Source organism: Notechis scutatus, chromosome 1, assembly GCF_049901735.1.
Source record: "Notechis scutatus isolate UNSWTSFEM ecotype Mainland chromosome 1, rNotScu1.2, whole genome shotgun sequence".
In the NCBI taxonomy this organism is placed as follows: Eukaryota; Metazoa; Chordata; class Lepidosauria; order Squamata; family Elapidae; genus Notechis; species Notechis scutatus.
The window spans coordinates 190,679,167-190,697,616 of NC_142009.1; the positions used below are offsets into that span (position 1 = coordinate 190,679,167).

The 18,450-nt window shown below is 46.4% G+C and overlaps 1 protein-coding gene and 1 non-coding gene across 5 annotated transcripts in view; both read right to left on the reverse strand.

Moving 5' to 3' along the window:
- Positions 1-18,450, reverse strand: part of MYO3B (myosin IIIB) — a 289,387-nt gene that overhangs the window by 44,229 nt on the left and 226,708 nt on the right. For all 4 annotated transcript variants that reach the window (XM_087949748.1, XM_087949749.1, XM_087949750.1 and 1 more), the window contains one exon: positions 17,700-17,835. In XM_087949748.1, coding sequence (XP_087805874.1) covers positions 17,700-17,835 — 136 coding nt within the window. The remainder of the gene's footprint in view (positions 1-17,699; positions 17,836-18,450) is intronic.
- On the reverse strand, positions 10,726-10,832 carry LOC113418723 (U6 spliceosomal RNA). The gene has a single exon (XR_003371797.1). It is a non-coding gene; the product is annotated as a U6 spliceosomal RNA (small nuclear RNA).

An 18,450-nucleotide genomic window follows, 5' to 3' on the forward strand; every position in this document is an offset into this window, starting at 1 on the left:
GTATGGAGGTAATGGTTTCATTTGGGAGATTTATTTTTTTTAATATGGAATCCTTATAAAAGGTTCCAGTGTAATGCACACATCTTGAAAATCATAATGAGGAAATGCATTTCCTCTTGTTTTTAGAGAAGATTCAGATTTTACAGTGGAAACTACTCAATTTGTGACAGACTGTGACCATATGCCTACTAAAATGAGAGAAAGCCCCATAACTGCAGAAGATTGTGCAGCCTACAAGGTGAATGTGAATAATATTCCAGATTGCTCCTTTTTTCCTGCGCACTAATATTAATTAACTGAATACTTAATTAGAACACTATTAATATTTTTATAATAGGCACAGGAAATAATACATTTATAGATACTTGGGGCTTCTTCTGTTGCCATAATGTTGGCTGATTGTTTAATTTGAATTGTTTTCCAATGACTACTGTAATAATATGAATTGTCCTAGGATCTATTTTTTAAAAAAGGGCTAAATCTAAACATTGTAAATATCATTCCACTACCGGCCAGCAGACCTCAGAGGGAATAAGCAACTCCTCAGACTACAAACATTTCTCATTCATATTTCTTTGGCTGATATACAGCCCTTGATCACAGATAGAATCCAACCTTTCTCTTTGCTACAAAAACAGTTCCCTTTAAAACCAGGAGTAGAATTCCCAGAATGTATATACTTCTACATCCATTTGCAACCAATTCATATTCTCTCTCTCTCTCTCTCTCTCTCCCTCTCTCCCTCTCCCTCCCTCCCTCCCTTCCCTCTCTCTCTCTCACACACACATCACTACAGTCATTATTTCTGGTCCATCCAGAATCAAATATCCTTGTTTGATTATTAATAATGCAACCTTTCCTTAAAATTTTAATTGAGAACCTTCCCAACAATTGCAACTCACTTCCCAGAATCATAAACTTCTATTGTGAAAGTCTCTGCAGCACCCATTGTTCAAAAAGTTTCTCTGTAAATGAAAACACAGCATCTCTTGTCAATGGTTGTCTGATTAAATATAATGAATCCTTTCTTCCAAGTTGATCCAAGAAAGTCCAGTCCATTACTCATCCATTTCATCATCTCTGAGTTTCTTAGTGCTTTCTCCACCAAGCCTGCAATTCTCAGACCAGGTTCTTTTCTCTTTAAATCTGCCACTGCCAAAGCAGATTCCAGTCCATCAGACTGCAAATCAGGTCCAGCTCTTATTCACTGCCTTGGATTGCCACCCTGAGATTGTCAAAACCATTGCTGGCCCATCAATTTTTTAAATTACAGTTTTCTAATAAAAATTCTAAGCTAAAGAGCATTTCCCCCCCCCAAAAGTTTCCCAGAGAGTTTTATCTCTTTTTGTAGACATTGTGAAAACAAACAGGGGAGGAAGCTATCATTGTTGCAATATATTTATCAGTATTCAATTAGGGGGGAACAATGTGTGGGCATGTGTATGTTTGTGTATGTTTTTGTCTTTTTAACCCACTTTTTAAAAACTACAGGTAGTCCTCAACTTACCATCACAATTGAGCCCAAAATTTATGTTGCCAAGTGAGAAATTTGTTGAGTTTTGCCCTATTTTATGACTTTTCTTGCCATAGTTGTTAAGTGAACCAGTGCAGTTCTTTAGTTAGTGAGATGGTTTTTAAGTGAATCTAGTTTCTCCATTGACTTTGCTTATCAGAAGGTTGCAAAAAGGGATTTACAGGACCCCGGGATTCTGCAATGGTCATAAATATTAACCAGTTTTCAAGCATCCGAATATAAATCACATGATCATGAGGATACTGCAACAGTCATAAGTGTGAAAAATTGTCATAAATAACTTTTTTCAGTGCCGCTCTAACTGCAAACAATCATTAAATTAATTAATTAATTAATTAAATATATATATGTATATGTATATGTATATGCATATGCATATGTATATGTATATGTATGTATATGCACCACAAGCCAGGCAAACACCTGGGCACAAACAGACTCCCCCTAATACCTCCAGCTCAAACACACCCCAACCAGGCACCCAGATGAAACCTAGCTTCCTAATAAATGATAGCCGTCCGTTCACTTGGAGCCAAGCCACACTAAAAGCCTCCAATACAGGAAACACAATGTTGCCAGCCAATCAAGACAAAAAAAGCTACAAAACAGACGGAAAATATTAGAAACACCAATCAAGCAGAACACAGCAAACTCCAAGACCAATAAACACAGACCAAGACTCCCAACCAATCAGGATGAAGAAAAAAATCATTCTGGCACAGTAGTAGGCTAGCACCAAATTTAAAACAGAAACGGCTGTGAAAGTCTGACTCACAGACGAACACTATACAGAAGCCTGATGATGGCAGATGAGATTCTGCCGAAACGTTGATACAACTTTAAAAGCACAACTATAATGACGTGGGAAAATACCCGCACAAAGCTGAATACCACACGTATACATACATACACACACACACACACACACACACACACACACACACACACACATATGAATAGGGGCAGAGCTCCAGCTGTGAAATGAGGCCAGAAAAAAAACTAAAATAATTTTCAGATTAAAGTTGGGGAATTTTCAAGATCCTGAAAGAATCCAGGTAAATGAAGCCTAATAAATATCTAGTTCAAAAGTGTACTATTCTGTAGTATTAAGTAAAATGTTGAACCAGGAAAGGGGCGTTGTTACTTACCTAACACGCCCTTTCTCTGTGAGCTGTGAAGAGCATCCATTGTTTGGGATGCTGCTGCTGTCGCTCGTTTGATAGGCTGGACTTGAGAGGACGCTCCTCCTCCTCCATGGGACTCTAGCGTCCCCAGTTTTGGCAAAGTCGAAGTGATGAAATATTTCTTCTCCTTCACCCTTTCTAATACTTGGCCGGAATAGCATCCCACCAGACGAATAAGGGTGGGGATGGATGCTCTTCACAGCTCACAGAGAAAGGGCGTGTCAGGTAAGTACCAATGCCCCTTCTCCAGATGAGCTGTTCAGAGCATCCTTTGTTTGGGACATACCAAAGCTTGGCGTGTCCTACGGGAGGGCTTCCGTCTGGTTCGGATTCCCCTTTTTCTTGGTCCCTATGGACCCTTTGTAACACTCTCCTGTCAAAGGCAGCCTCCGTAGAGGCGAAGACATCATTCTAATAGTTTCTAAATAAAAGGCGATGGTGAGGCCCATGTTGTCGCCTTGTAAATTTTCTCTATTGGCGCTTTTGGCCCATGTTGTCAACATCGCAGCGCTCCAGGTCGAATGAGCAGTGATGCCCCTGGGTACAGGAAGAGATTATGTCTCATAGGACTTGGGAATTGTGCTCTTAGCCACTTACTGGTGATTAAGGAAGAGGTCTTGCACCCAATGGTGGGTGATTGAAAATAAATGAAGAGAACCTTTGTTTCCTAATACACATTGTGCGGTTGAAATATATGCAGAAAGCTCACCTTACATCTAGATTGTGGCATTGTCGTGCCAGATTTTATGTCGGTTTCAGACAAATGTGCGGGAGTATCAGTTCCTATGGTCTGTGGAAACCAAAATTTATCTTTGGGTGAAAGATGGCTCTGGACTAAGGACCACTTTGTCTGTGTGAAAAATACAGAGCTCCTGTCTAACTGACAAGGCTACTAGATCCAAGATGTAACTGGCCGATGTAATGGCAACCAAGAGAACCACCTTGTACGTTAGGAATGGAGATGCATGGTCTACATGCGCTCAAAGGAAGTTTTCTTGAGTGCGGTAAGGACCTTGTTGAGGTCCCACGTGTGATATCAATGCACTAGAGGAGGCCGTAAGATTGTAGCCCCGTGCAAGAAACTTGCATATGCGTGGGTGATGAGAGATGGACTGCAAGTGTCTCCTAGTGATGACCGATGCTAAGGCCTCCCCTTTGCCTGTTTATATGAACAAGATAATAATGAAATGTCATATAAATAACCCTGCCATCTAACAGGTGTTCCCCTGAGATGGACAGCCAGAGCCATCAGAGCCTTCGTAAGAACCTTGGGCAGATGACAGTGCAATGTATTCAAAACGTTGAGTATTATAACAAAAACTAAGAGGTTTGCTATGTGAGGATCTAATTGGAATGTGGGGATGGGCCTCCATTAAGTTAATGGAGGGTAGAAAATTGCCCCTTCTGAAGGTCAGAAGTATGGAGTTCAGTATACTCATCTTAAGCCTCCTATGAACTATGGACATTTTAAAACTAAAATTGCCCCTGCTGATCTGGTGCCACAGGTCAGTTGCCTGGATCTCCAATAAATGAACAATAGCTGTCTCCATCACGCTCCCTTTAATGGGATCCCCAGAGAGAGGGCAAGTAATGCAAAGGTTCCGGGGAGAGGATGGAAATTCTATAGCCAGGCCTAATCTTCTGATATCTCTAACCCAGGAAAAAGAGGTAGAAGCATCCCATCTGTCCGTGAAAGGCTTGAGCCTTCCACCAATAAAGGCACAGTCGTGAGGCCTATGTTATGCCTCGGAGACCTCTATTTCATGTTCCTGAAGAGATTCTCTTGCTCTGCCCTCCCCTTCAGTATCTATCTCCAGATCAGTCCAGACGGTCCCTGGAGTCTGGAGGGAAAAAGTCCCTGGTAGAGGGAACGAAGGAACCCTCCTGTCGTGTCCGTCGAGAAAGGAAGCTCGGAGACAGTGACTTGGTTTCAGCTCTTTATTGGCTCCTGAATACAGCTTAGGCTTGAAGGGAAAAACTGCGGCTTTTTATTCTCGAGCCGCGGCGGTCGCGTGACCAATGACACCGCTTGAATCTCCCGCGATTAGTTTCCACCAATCGCGGGGATTCGCAGCGACCAATCAGTGCGGCTCGCTCGACCAATCCGGTCGTCGCGCGCCTTAACCAATCGCGACGGGCTACGAGTATGTTAATTGACTTGTACAGAACACCCCTCCCCTCTTGGTTCGGTCCTACGTAACGTAGTCCCGTAGGTAGGCGGGGCTTCGTACTTGTCTACTTGACTTGCGCAGCTTAGTTGTTGTTTGGTTCCCGGCCGGTTCGGTTCGGGACTTCTGTTTCTCTTGGCCCTGTCGATGGAACCCCCTGGAAGGTGTCGCTGGGCCTCTTGTTGCAGCTCCCTCCTGGTCTACCCGGGTTGGTCGAGCTGCGACTTTCGCCGCTCCTGCCTGGTCTTTCCGGGCTGGTTGAGCTGGCCTGGCTGTTCCTTCCTGGTGAGACTTCGGGCTGGCTGTTGACTGGTGAGTATTGCTGGTTATTTCCTATTTGATCCTCTGTGTCTTCCCTCCCCTCTTGGTTTGTGTTATCGGTGTCGTCTGTGTTTGGTTGCGTGTCGGTTGTGTTTTTTGTTCTTGATCTTATTTGATCGATGTGGCGTTTCCATGTTTGTCCGTCGGTTGTCTGTAGCCGGTAGGAGTGGGGTCCTGTCAGTTGGGTTATAGTTGCCGGTACCCATATTGGGTCTCCGGTAAGGTTTTTTGCATAGACTGCGTCGCCTGGTGCAAAAACCCGGTGCTTGCTAGATGAGTCCGGGGTTTTTCCGGGTTGTATGTGGGGTGTAGTCTGTCGAGTGGTGACCTTAGTTTTCTCCCCATTAGTAATTCTGCCGGGCTTTTGTTAGTCGTTGTGTTAGGGGTGATATGTTGTATTAGGAGCATTTTATTTATTTTTTCTTGTATGTCCCGTGTTCGATCTTTTGGAGGGTTCTTTTTGTAAATTGAACCATCCGTTCTGCCCTACCATTGGCCGGATGCGCCGTCGCTGTCAGTGCGTGTCGTATGCCTCGTTCCGCTAGGAATCTTTCGAATTCCAGCGAGGTGAACTGGGGTCCGTTGTCTGACACGATGACATCCGGGAGACCGTGGGTTGCGAAGAGTTTGTTTAAGACCTTGGTTACCGCATCTGTTGTGGTGGTCTTCATGTTGCTTACCTCCAGCCAGTTGGAGTAAGCATCCACCGTGATGAGGAATGTGTTCCCTTTTGTGGGCCCGGCAAAGTCTATATGGAGTCTCGACCATGGTCCCCTGGGCGTTCCCATTCTAAAATTGGTGCTGCGGGGGATTTGGTCTGGTTTCTTGGCAGCGCGAGCACTTGGCTACCCAGGCCTCGATCTCCTTGTCCATACCTGGCCACCAAGCATAGCTTCTGGCTAAAGCTTTAGTCCTCACAATCCCCGGGTGCCCTTCGTGTAATAATTGTAATACCTTCCCTTGCAGTTTTTCCGGTATGACCACCCTGTCCCCCCATAACAAACAACCTTTCTGTAGTGACAGTTCTGTTTGCCGGTTTCGAATGTCCTGAATGCATCATCGCTGTCTTTCTCTGGCCATCCCTTTGCTACCCAATGTAATACCCGCGCCAGACGCTTGTCTTTATTAGTCTCTCGGGCAATGTCTGACGCGGTTATGGGTAGGTCCGGCAATGTCTCTATGCTGAGGGTGGTCGTCGTGGGAGCTGGATCGTCGCTCAGGTCGGGAAGCGGCGAGCGGCTCAACGCGCCTGCATGGGAGATCGCCTTACCCGGTCTGTGTGTGAGCCGGTAGTCGTGGCGGCGAGGAACTCAGACCACCTTGTCATCCTGGGGGATAGGATGTTCGGGTGGCCTTGTTCCCGCCAGGATGCCTAGCAGCGGCTTGTGGTCCGTGATGAGGGTGAATCGGCGGCCGTAGAGGTACTCGTGGAACTTTTTACTGCTGCGACGATGGCCAGTGCCTCCTTATCTAATTGGCTGTAGTTTCTTTCGGGTTTGCTGAGTGTTCTTGAAAAGAAAGCGATGGGTGCTTCTTTTCCGTCTGGGAGTGTATGGCTGAGGACAGCGCCGACGCCAAATGGTGAGGCGTCGCATGTGACGGCGATGGGTAGGGTCTCATTATACTGAATGAGAACGGCATCCGAGGTGAGCAGGTCTTTGGTATTCTTGAATGCGGTGTCCTCCCGTTTCCCCAGGTCCATTTGGCCGTCCTGTCCAGGAGCCTTATGCAAAGGCTCCGCCCATCGCCTTTTTGGGCAAGAACACATTGTAAAAATTTAGCAGTCCCAGAAATGCCTGCAGCTCTGTTTTGTTCTTGGGTGTGGGGGCTTCCTTTATGGCTTTGACCTTGCTTCCGGTTGGGTGGATGCCATGTCGGTCTAGGAGGTACCCCAGAAACTCGACTTGCTCTGTGTATAGCTGGCATTTCTCTTTCTTCACCTTTAGCCCGGCCCCTTTGAATTTTTCTAGCACCTCCCTTAGGCGACCCTCTAGTTCCTCCTGGTTGGCTGCTGACACCAATACATCGTCAAAATAGGGAACCACCCCTTGATTCCTCGCAGCAGTCTCTCCATGAGGCTCTGGAAGATTCCTGGGGCTACGCTGACTCCAAACTGGAGTCGGTTACAACGAAACGCTCCCGGTGGGTGACTATTGTTTGCGCCTCGGCGGTTTCTTCATCGACCGGCAGTTGCTGATAGGCTTGCGCCAGGTCGAGCCGCAAAGACCTTGCCCCCCAGCGAGTGTAATAGGTGTTGCACTACTGGGACGGGGTAGGCGCTTTGTTGCAGGGGCGCAATTGAGGGTGGCCTTATAGTCCCCGCAGATCCTTACTGACCCATCTGGTTTGACTGGGGTGACTATAGGGGTCTCCCACCGGGCGTGGTCGATTGGCTGCAAAACCCCTGTTTGACGAGTTTGTCAATCTGCTCGTCTATTTTCTTCCGGAGTGCAAAAGGCACCCGTCTGGGTTTTAGGCGTATGGGGGCGACATTTGGGTCTAGGCTAAAAGAGATAGGGGGCCCTTTGTACTTGCCTAGGGTGCCGTCGAATACTTCTTGGAAGTCCCTCGCCAGCTGCTGCTCCCAGTCGGCCTCTGTGGTGTGGTTTACTCCCGTGACCTCGATCCCGAGTGGCGCGAACCATTGGAGTCCTAAAAGGCTGGGTCGGTTCCGGTCCACGATAGTCAGGGGAAGTTTCGCGGTGCGGTTTTTGAAAGTCACCACGAACTGTCCGGTCCCAATGACGGGATGCGGTTCCCTGATAGTCCTTGATGATCAGTTTCTGGTTCTCCAGTCCTCTTTTCTGGATGTTTGGCACCAGGCGCTTGAGTTCTTTCCAGGCGACCATGGAGAGGTAGGATCCGGAGTCTACCTCCATCCGGCATGGTTCGCCCTCTATGCTCACCTCCACGTAGACCTTCCGGGCATCCGTGGTTTCGGCATGGCCGATGGTGACCGTCTGGTGGGTTTCTTCTCTCTGTCGGCCTTCCCCGCTCCGTCGTCCTCGGTTGTCTCGGTTCCAGCGATAGTCGGCTTGGCGATCTCTGATTCTCGGGGGGGTGTCGTCTCGTCCCCGGTTGCTTGGTTCTCGCCGGCGGGGGCTGTGTGTCTTTTTGAGTCGGCAGACTCGGGCGATGTGGCCCTTCTTGTTGCACTGCCGGCAGATCGCGTCGATAAAACGGCACTCGGATCGAAAGTGGTTTCCCCCGCACCCGGCGCACTGGTTCCCCGACTTACGACCCCGTTGATCTCGCCGGTCCCGTCCTGTTTGTAGTCGGTGGACGTCTTCCTCCTCGTCCATGGTATCGGAGGCGGAGTCCAGGTCCCCGTGGTGTGTGGTGGTTTCTCGTTGGCTTGTCTCGGGGGTTTCAGTGTGGTCCCCGTTGTCTGCCCTCCGAAGTCTGGCTGCTGACTTCCGGGTGGCTTCGGCTGCGGAAGCTTCGGCCAGGGCGTCCCCGAGGTCGATGTTGCCTTTCGCCATCAGTCGACTTTTTAGTGCCTGATCCCTGAGGCCTAGGACCACGCGGTCTCGGAGGACATCGTCCAGGTCCCTGAACTCGCACATCCCCCCTAGGTCTCGCAAGGCGGCTATAAAGTCGCTAATGCTCTCGTCTTGCCGCTGGTTTCGCCGATAGAACTCATCCCGCCGGATGAGAATGGGCACAGCGGGGGCGTAGTGGTTCCGAAGGAGTGGCTCGAGATCGGCCCAGTCCATCGCCTTCACGTCCTCTGGCTTCGCGAGGGCTTTGGCCATCTTAAACACTGCGGGCCCGCAGTGTGTGAGAAGACGGCCCTTTTCTTCTGCCCGTTCGCATCCTTCAAATTGCTACTTTCGAGGAACATCAGGAATCTATCCGTGTACGATTCCCAGTCCTCGGTAGCGGGGTTGAAGGGTGCGGGTGGGGTCATGCTGGCCATCTCGTCGGTCCTTTGTCTTCCTCGGGACACGTGCTCGGTGGTTATTCTTTGGATCCCACCCTCGTCGCCAGTGTCGTGTCCGTCGAGAAAGGAAGCTCGGAGACAGTGACTTGGTTTCAGCTCTTTATTGGCTCCTGAATACAGCTTAGGCTTGAAGGGAAAAACTGCGGCTTTTTATTCTCGAGCCGCGGCGGTCGCGGCCAATGACACCGCTTCGAATCTCCCGCGATTAGTTTCCACCAATCGCGGGGGATTCGCAGCGGACCAATCAGTGCGGCTCGCTCGACCAATCCGGTCGTCGCGCGCCTTAACCAATCGCGACGCGGGGCTACGAGTATGTTAATTGACTTGTACAGAACACCTCCAAAAAGCTAGGAAGGACTATTTTGGGGTCCATGAAAAGAGAGGAACTTATTTTCTGCTTCTAGTCTCTATCAGAGATAAGTCAGGGGCACCACCAATCAAATTATCTCCATATATTGGGCAGGAAGCAAGCTTCCATTAGTTGTGTGATATCTGCTTGCCAATGTCTGAGCTATAGCAGTAGGCGAAGAATAACCTGAGATGCCCTGGCTCGAGCAGATAATTTAATAGAGTTTTGTGGCGTCCTTGTGTGCCCTGATATTGGAATTTGAGATAATCTCCCTCAGATGGCGGAGCAACCTGAGAGACGATCTAGTAAAAAAAGGGGGATGCGGCCAACTCCGCTCTTATGGCCCTCACATCAGATCGACATGCCCTACATGGAGACAACTCGACCCTATATATCCTTTGACTTGAGAGCCTCTTCTGCTTCCGTTGGAATTGCAGAGGAGGATGATAATTGCCATTATTGTTTTATCTACTATCGTGGTGATGAGAAATTTAGCAGAATCAGAAAACCAAATTAAAAGTTTTCTATCATATCTTGTAAGAGGAGTATACGCCACTGAAGAGACCCCTTGTTTCTGGACGAGGTCCAAGAACCTCTGTGGGACAGTTATGACTTCCTCTTACATTATTGGTTGGGAGAAGATTAAATTGTCTGACGCCCCTTACAGTAACGTATCAAGACAGGCAGTAGGGTGTTTTTTTTGTTTTTTGTTTGAAACAACAGAGACTTGAAAAAAGTCTGAGGGCGAAACAGATCTGAAGGTTGGTGGTTTGGCTTAATGCCTTCAATGTCTGACATGCCCCCCTTATTTAGGGGATCCGCCTATCGTGAGTAGACCCTTCCTCAACCTGTTCGATCTGGTCTCTAGTTCTCCCTCATCCTGTGCATCATGTGAATGTGTAACAGGATTATATAATCCTCCCCTGAAGGAGGTAACTGCTTGTAATGAAGGTCTATCCTGCATAGCAACTAAATCAAGTGAGAATCGAGGTCAGATTGTGGAGGCTGCCTAGCCATCAACTTCTACTGTATCCCAGCTGCGATGCCTCTTCAAGTTGCCATGTCCCTCCAGGCCTTCAATTTGTCAGGGATATCCTCTGGGAGGAGGAATTCTGGCATGGTCCCACAACTGTCTGTCAGGCAAGTAGTGCTGCAAGGCCTGGGTTGAACTGGTCCCTCTGAGGCTCTCCTGGATGGGGTTGAGAGATCCAGGGATCGAGGCAAGGTGAAATATGGAACAGTTCACAAATTTGCGTGTCATCCTTGCGCAAGGGCCATGCTAATCTTCTCTGTATCATTCCAATTTTAGTATATGTGCTGCTGAAGCGAGCACTCTGGATCTGGGGCCAGCCTGGCTGGGGAAGAGGACTGAGACTTCTGTTCAACCTCCCTCATACATTTTTTTGTTTGTTTTTAAAGATATGCTTATCTAACACATTTTGGTGTCTTTTGGCATCCTTTGTTGCCTTAGAGGTCTCTCTAGGACGTTTTGACCTACTTTAAGTTGGTTTATTGTCCTCTGGGGGTATTTTTGGTTGCCCTTGAAGATTCTGACCTAAAGCCCACAAGGTGAGATATCTATATCTATATATCTATATGTGTATGAGATATTAATTGACTGTTGACTGGTTCAGAGGACTGATGTAAACAGAGGCAGGGAATCCTCTTGATATTTGCTCTCCCTCCCCTTTTTGGGGGGTAAATTCAATTTATTATGTTATTATTCATAATAATATTGATATCATTAATATTGTTATTATTGATAATATTTTTGTTATATCTGTGCACAGCTACTAACATAAATTGTTGTGCTGTTACCAAACTCATAATTAGATGACTGAATATGGAATCAAATTGTGAAGCCAAATAGAGAACACCTTTCAGGACCTGTATTGCAATTGGGTGATCCTGCAATCACTGGCCCTCAACAGCTTCCTGCCCAAGCAGACACAGGCCTTGGCGCTCGTTGTTACTGTGCTGCTAGAATTCTGTGAGGGCTGCCAACTTTAAAAGGGAAGCCCAATAGTCAACCTCAGAAAGAGTTTCATAATCGGCATAAATGTCCCCTGGACCCTCACGGAGAGATCCTTGTGAGGGGAAGTGGCCTCTCAACAGATAATGCCATGGAATTCTTATTGTGAGCCGATGCGAATCTAACTAGAATTTGAGAATTTGAGCAGGAGAACTCTGAGTCCTCTGGCTCCACCCGATCAATAGCCCTTGCTTCTTCTATATACCTTGCGGGAGTATGTCTGAAACTACAGAATCTCCTGTGGAGAGATACCTGAGGGTAAGGATGCTCTGTCCTACTTAGTGACCGGAGTTATAGGGAATTTCAATCAGAAGGAATGCTCTGTTGTTGGCCAGAGCAGTATGCTGCACCCTCGCAGAGATACATTGGTGTATTGCTAATTCCATCCACAGTCTCATCTTTGTGGGGATCTTTTCCGGTAAGTCATCATCTTGACAGAATCTGGCTGCTGTTGGAGCAATGTGGCCAGAGAGTCACTTTGAGTCACTTGTACTGATCTAGATGGGCTACCTGATCTTGTGCAGCTGCGCTGCGTTTGGATTACACAGACAGATCCAGGGGTGGTTGCAGAGGGGGATTGGAGCCGAAGTAGGCGTGGAGGAGATGAGGTTTGAGAATTATCTTCATCCTCCCACATGAACTTCTTCATGTGTTTTTCTAGTACCTTATGGCTCATGTTAGCGTATTTTTCTGCTGCTTAGGAGGTACACTTAGAATGCTTCAATTTGTTTTGAGAATTTGACTTGGCTCTTGAGCTGCTGCCGCTTGCCATTGTGACCGCTTATTAAATTTTACTGTTAATGAGGCTGAAATGTTGGGCGGTTGGCACGCCCAGGGGCCTGAACCAGCAATGGCCAGGGAACCCTAAAACAATGCTCCCCAGTTTTGTATAATCTTATGTAAGAATATTGAATTCTTATTCCTATTCCTATTATTATTATCGTTATTATTTTTTTGTTATTAATATTATTATTTCCGAATTAGCCAAATTTGGAACACCTCATAGGCCTAGAAAGGAGGAATTGTTGAAATAAGATGTAGGCCTGCGACAGCTTCCTGCACAGGCGGACACGGGCCTTGGTGCTCGCTGTGGTGCTGCTGTTTAATTCTGTGAGGGCATAAGCCAACAGTTTCCTCCTCAATGAATAAGGGTCCAAAATAGAATAATTATATCTGAATATCTATATACATACACATATACACACACACATACATATATGTACACATATATACATATATACACGCATATAGATACACGCACATACGTATTAGGGTGATTTCCCTCAGGTTCCAGGAAGGAGACCCCTGCTTGGGGAAAGAAAAGCCTCTCACAGTTCCAGAAATAAAATGCAGTTCACTACCGCATGGTTAGTGAGTCTGCAATGGCACCAGCCGTTATCTCTTTAGGCATGTAATGAGGTAAATCGGCTCAGCAGCACTTCCACGCCTTGTGGGGAGTCGATACTGCAGAGTTTCCCCTTGAATAAAAAGGTGTGGTGGGGCAGATGGGCGCTGATGCCCCCACCCCAGACGGTGCTCCCAGGGGAGAGAAAAAAGCCTCGGACCCTTTTAAAATGGAGCCTCTCCTGTCGGGCATGGGCGGCGGCAATCATAGCAGCTCGGCTTGAAAATATTGTAATGGTACGGGCTAAGAAATGTGAATTTTTAGACATGCGGCTGAGGCGTTATCACCTCTGATCGTCCTGGTGGTGAGAGATCATTATCTGAAGCTACGGTGAGCTCCCTTGGCTTGAGTTATATACCCTATATAGTATATAGGGAGCTGCTTGACTCAATGAAACTAAAAGCCTTAAATGAGTTGTTTAGAGTTTAAAAGCAAACCTTTTTGTTGTCTCCTTTTGAAGCCTTTGCTGTTCCGGCCAAGGGAAAGGAAATTAAGCTGCCTATATCCACGAAGGCTGAGCAAAAACTGGGGACGCTAGGGAGGAGTCCCGTGGAGGAGGAGGAGGAGCGTCCTCTCAATTAAAGCCCAGTCTATCAAACGAGCGACAGAAGCATCACCCCAAACAATGGATGCTCTGAACAGCTCATCTGGAGAATAGTGCTAATTGTTTAGTTATGCTTCTATAATGCTTCTATAATTTTTATTTATTTGTAAAAATTATGAATTTAGCATATAACACTTACCTCTTTATCTCACTGTATAGGAAACATTTTGTTTTATTTAGAAAGTTATTCTAATCTATAATGTTAACTTGAATTACATAACCAGCCAAGAAATTTGATTGTTAAAATTGCCTTGCTTTTTTGCATTTTTGCTTTTCAAAACTGTCAGTAAGGCAGTACAGGTTGTGAGGGTCCTATGTCTCTTAAGGGTTGAGCAGACATCTCTGGCACCGCATGTAAAGGAACATATGCATCTGTCGTTCAAAGACAGTTGCATAGCTGTTGAATTTACATGTCCACGGATTTTAACATTCTGGCTGGGGAGCATTCCAACAGCATAGCATAGAACAGTAAGTTTAATCGACCAATCAGCATGCAGGATGCACACCTCCAATGGGAGTGTTTGTATTGGTCTATCTCAGGAGTGTCAAACTCGATTTCATTGAGGACCACATCAGGGTTATGACTGATCTCTGGTGCCTGGAGGCAGTGGCCAGGGCCATGACCAAGGTGGGCATGGCAAGCTTGACATCACTCATTGTGGCTCCATTTTCAACCACAACAGCCTCCTACAGCCCTCTGTTTTCATTGGCAGAGGACTGCAGGAGGCCGTCATGGCCAAAAACAGAGCCCGGGGGTGCGCCTTGTGCAGCCTCCCTGAGTCCATATTCGCTGGCAGAGGCACCACGGGCTGGTCCTTTGTTGTTTCCAGGGTGGCCCCCTGGGACAGATCTAAGCATCCTGCAGGCTGGCTCCATCTCGCGGGCCTTGAGTTTGACACCCCTAGTCTATTTGCGGCTATCTTCAATCTATACTTACCCATCAATTCCTTCGCAGGGTAGGTATGAGGCAATAGCGAGTGCAACTCTAAATCTAGTTTACGAGCAAGATTCCAGGTGAGTGCCAATCTGAGAACCATCAACAATGAGAACTACCAAGCTGCTATCCCAAAACAGGGGTCAGAGTCAGAGAGTTTTTGAGAGAGAAGTGCTTTCCATCCCACAGACTCAGCTGGTCCACTGCACTATATATTTCAAATATACAAATACATGTAATAATCTTCAAGGCCTTACTTGGGTGAAAAAAAAACCAGTTAAACTGTCAGCATATAAATGCTGTTTTGGATAGATTGCTTTCACCTATTGTTCCCTTCCTGGTACAAGTTTGATATTTCAGACATATTAAATATTGTCATCGTGGACAGGAGAAAAAAATGATCTGGATTTATTACTAAGCCTCCGGGCCATCTGCACTAGAGCAAGGATTTCTGACTCCTATTATTTAGCAATAACAAGAAATGACTCCCTTCTCACCCATACATCTTAAATTAGCTACCATGCCTCCCCTGCTGGCATGGGTGGGGCAGGCCAGTCCCATTGAAACAGTTCTTCATGTAGGGCTTTAAAGGTGATAACCAACACCTTGAATTGCATCTGGAAGCAAATGGCAGCCAGTGCAGTTCATGAAACAGCAGTATAATATGGTTCACTCTAGAGCACTGGTCACCAACCAGTGGGCTGGGGACCACTGATGGTCCACAAGAAAATTTTGGTGGCCGGCAGAGAAATGTCCCCCCAAAGCACCCCCCCCAAAGCAATTAATCCAAGCTGCATGGGAACACAAGGCTTGTGTCACTTGCACTGTGAACAACATGAAGTAGTGAGGGGAGGGGGGAAAGGGAGAAGCGGGGGAACTTGCCTCACTTATCCCATGCGCCTGGCCTGGCCACCAGGCTGCTTATTTCCGCTTCTTTCTCCCTCTTCTTTTGGCTTCACGCAAGGAAAGCAGCAAAAGTCTTTCTTTCTCTCCCTCATACTCCACCAGAAATGAGTCTTTGGGACCCTGCAAGGCATCCTGCTCCAAGAGGCTGTGCCGGCGTGACAAGTCTCACAAAGACTCATTTCTGGCGGAGTTTGGGAGAGAGAAAGAAAGATTTCTGCTGCTTCTGCTGCTTTCCTTGCATGAAGCCAAAAATGTCTCTCCCTCCCTCCCTCTCTCTCTCTCTCTCCCTCCCCCTGAGAACGGAACTGGAGACGGTATCCTGCAATCCCAAATAAGGAATGATCGATCGGTACGAAAATGGGATGAGGTATTTTCCTGCAGACTTTTTGGTGGATTTTCCTAGGTTCTCTGGTCTGCAGGATTTAAAATTATGAGTTTGGTGGTCCTTGAGGTCCAAAAGGTTGGCGACCCCTGCTCTAGAGGTCCCAAAGACTGCCTGTGCTGCCATACTCTGCACCAGTTCTAGCTTCCAAATAACAATAGTAATAACACTCAGACTTATATACCACTTCACAGTGCTTTACAGCCCTCTCTAAGCAGTTTTCCAGAGTCAACATATTGCCCCCAACAATCTAGGTCTTCATTTTACCGACCTCAAAAAGATGGAAGGCTGAGTCAATCATGAACCAGTGAGGATCGAACTGCTGGCAGTCGGCAGAATTAACCTGCAATACTGCATTCTAACCACTGCGCCACCACGTCTCATTCAATCCTCTTCAAGGGTATCCCCATGTAAACAGCATTGTAGTAGTCCAAATGTGGGATGACTAAGGCTTGAATGACAGCACAGCAACACCTGATCCAGGAAAGGCTGTATCTGGTATACAACCTAGAGTTGTGTGAATGCTCTCCTAGCTGAAACTGCCACCTGCTCTTCAAGCAAGAGTTGCAAATCCAGGAGAACCCCCCCAGGTGGTGGACTGTATCTGTCTGGAGTAGTGCCACCCCATCCAGAAATAAAGATGTTCAAGTCTCAGATCTTGGAGCTCCGTGCACTTAAAACCATTCTGTCTTTCCAAGGTTTAGTTGATGTCTGTTGTCCCCAAATCAGGCTCCCATAGCCTCCAGATACTGTGAGAGGGCAGCAACAGCATAACTTGTGTCACCCGGAGCAGAGATATGAAGTTGAGTATACTGGAGATACTTCAATCCATAGTGATGGATGATCTCACTGAGAAGCTTCATGTAGATTTTAAAGAGGAATGGAGAGAGTACTGAGCCTTGTTGCACACCATAAAACAGCAGCTGTGAACTGGGTCTTTTACTCCCTATTAACACCAGTTGGGATTGTTTTGCTCATGGCTAACCTTACTTTTAACCTTTATCTGCTCTTCTGTACAAAACCCATATAGTCCTTCATATTACTCTTGCTTCTTTTCTCATAAATCATTGGAGTAATTCTTTTAAATACAGACCTTGCTTCACCCCCTGATTTTTGTTTTGGCTTGCAGATATAGCGTAACTACCTTGTTTGAGTCAACATCATTTAATCTTAGCTGCCAACCATCCTCATATAATTGTTTCCAGATTTCTCTTACACAGGCTTACAGGATCTGAATCTGATTCTGCAAATATTATGTAGGTAGAAGTAGTGGTGGGATTTAAATTTTTTTTACTACCAGTTCTGTGGGTGTGGCTTGGTGGGCATGGCAGTGGAAGGATACTGTAAAATCTCCATTCCCACCCCACTCCAGGGGAAGGTTACTGCAAAATCCCATTCCCTCCCCATCCCACTAACCTGCTTTCCAGCTCCGTTTTCCTGTGCAGGGCAACAAAAGAAGACCCAGCCGATCAGCTGGGACTCGGGAGGCAGAGAATAGATGGGGTTGGCGGGGCCAGTCAGAGGTGGTATTTGCCGGTTCTCCGAACTACTCAAAATTTCCGCTACCAGTTCTCCAGAACTGGTCAGAACCTGCTGAATACCACCTCTGGGTAGAAGTGAGAATGAACAGATATAGATAGTCCTAAAGGTATATCTAAAATATAAATCCTTGAGATGTACTGTGTTGTTTAACGTAACAGTTACTACATCATCAGCTGACAATGCCCATGCACGCAATAGGGAAAGGTGGAGTAGATTGCTTTTGTAATTAATTTGTATTATTTAAAATTAAGGAGAAAAAGATTGACAGGATAACTTGACTCCTGCCGAATCTGTTGTCTATTTGTTTTTGGTCTTTTTAGGGAATTGTAAGGGGTTCTTTTTTTACGTAAGAAAAGGTATATGTTAACAACTATGCCTTTTTATACATTTCCTACCTTGACTTTCCAGTGGTCTTTGTGGACAAGGCAGTTGATGATCTGCAGCTAAACGGGTGTAGCAGAAAGGGTGTAAATCTTTCACTTGGTCTGAATGTCTCAGAATGGCCAGGGATGCTGAAGTTTCAGCTAAAATCTTGAAAAGAAAAAAGAAAAGAAAAAAAGAGTTGTTTTTCAATTCAAGTTTGTAGTCACCAAGACATGCACATACTATTTTACAACTGTATTACATTTAATATTCTGGATGATCTCTGGCAAGTTCCAGTGCTAGATGGGAGACAGTATTCAACTACAACTCTCAACCGGCATGTCTATCACATTTGGTGGGATTCAGCTAGGGAAGTTAATAGTTAGTAGTACCTTAGAATAGGGGTCTCCAACCTTGGCAACTTTAAGACTTGTGGACTTCAGCTCCCAGAATTCCTCAGACAGCTGGCTGAAGAATTCTGGGAGGTGAAGTTCACAAGTCTTAAAGTTGCCAAGGTTGGAGACCCCTGCCTTAGAATTCTATCTAGTCCATCCAGTTTTGTTGAGCCTACATTTGAGCGGACCAAACCCTGTGAATTTTCTTAGCAGTTATATTTTCTGACAATATCACAAGCCTTATTTTCCCCACCCCACTTCCTACTACCTGTTTCCCTCCCTGGCACAGAAAAACTGTGAATAATGGCATATGATATATGCTGATTTTTGCTCCAAGTTAATTTGTATCTTTAGAAGTAAAAAAAAAAGCTATAGGAAGGTATTAATC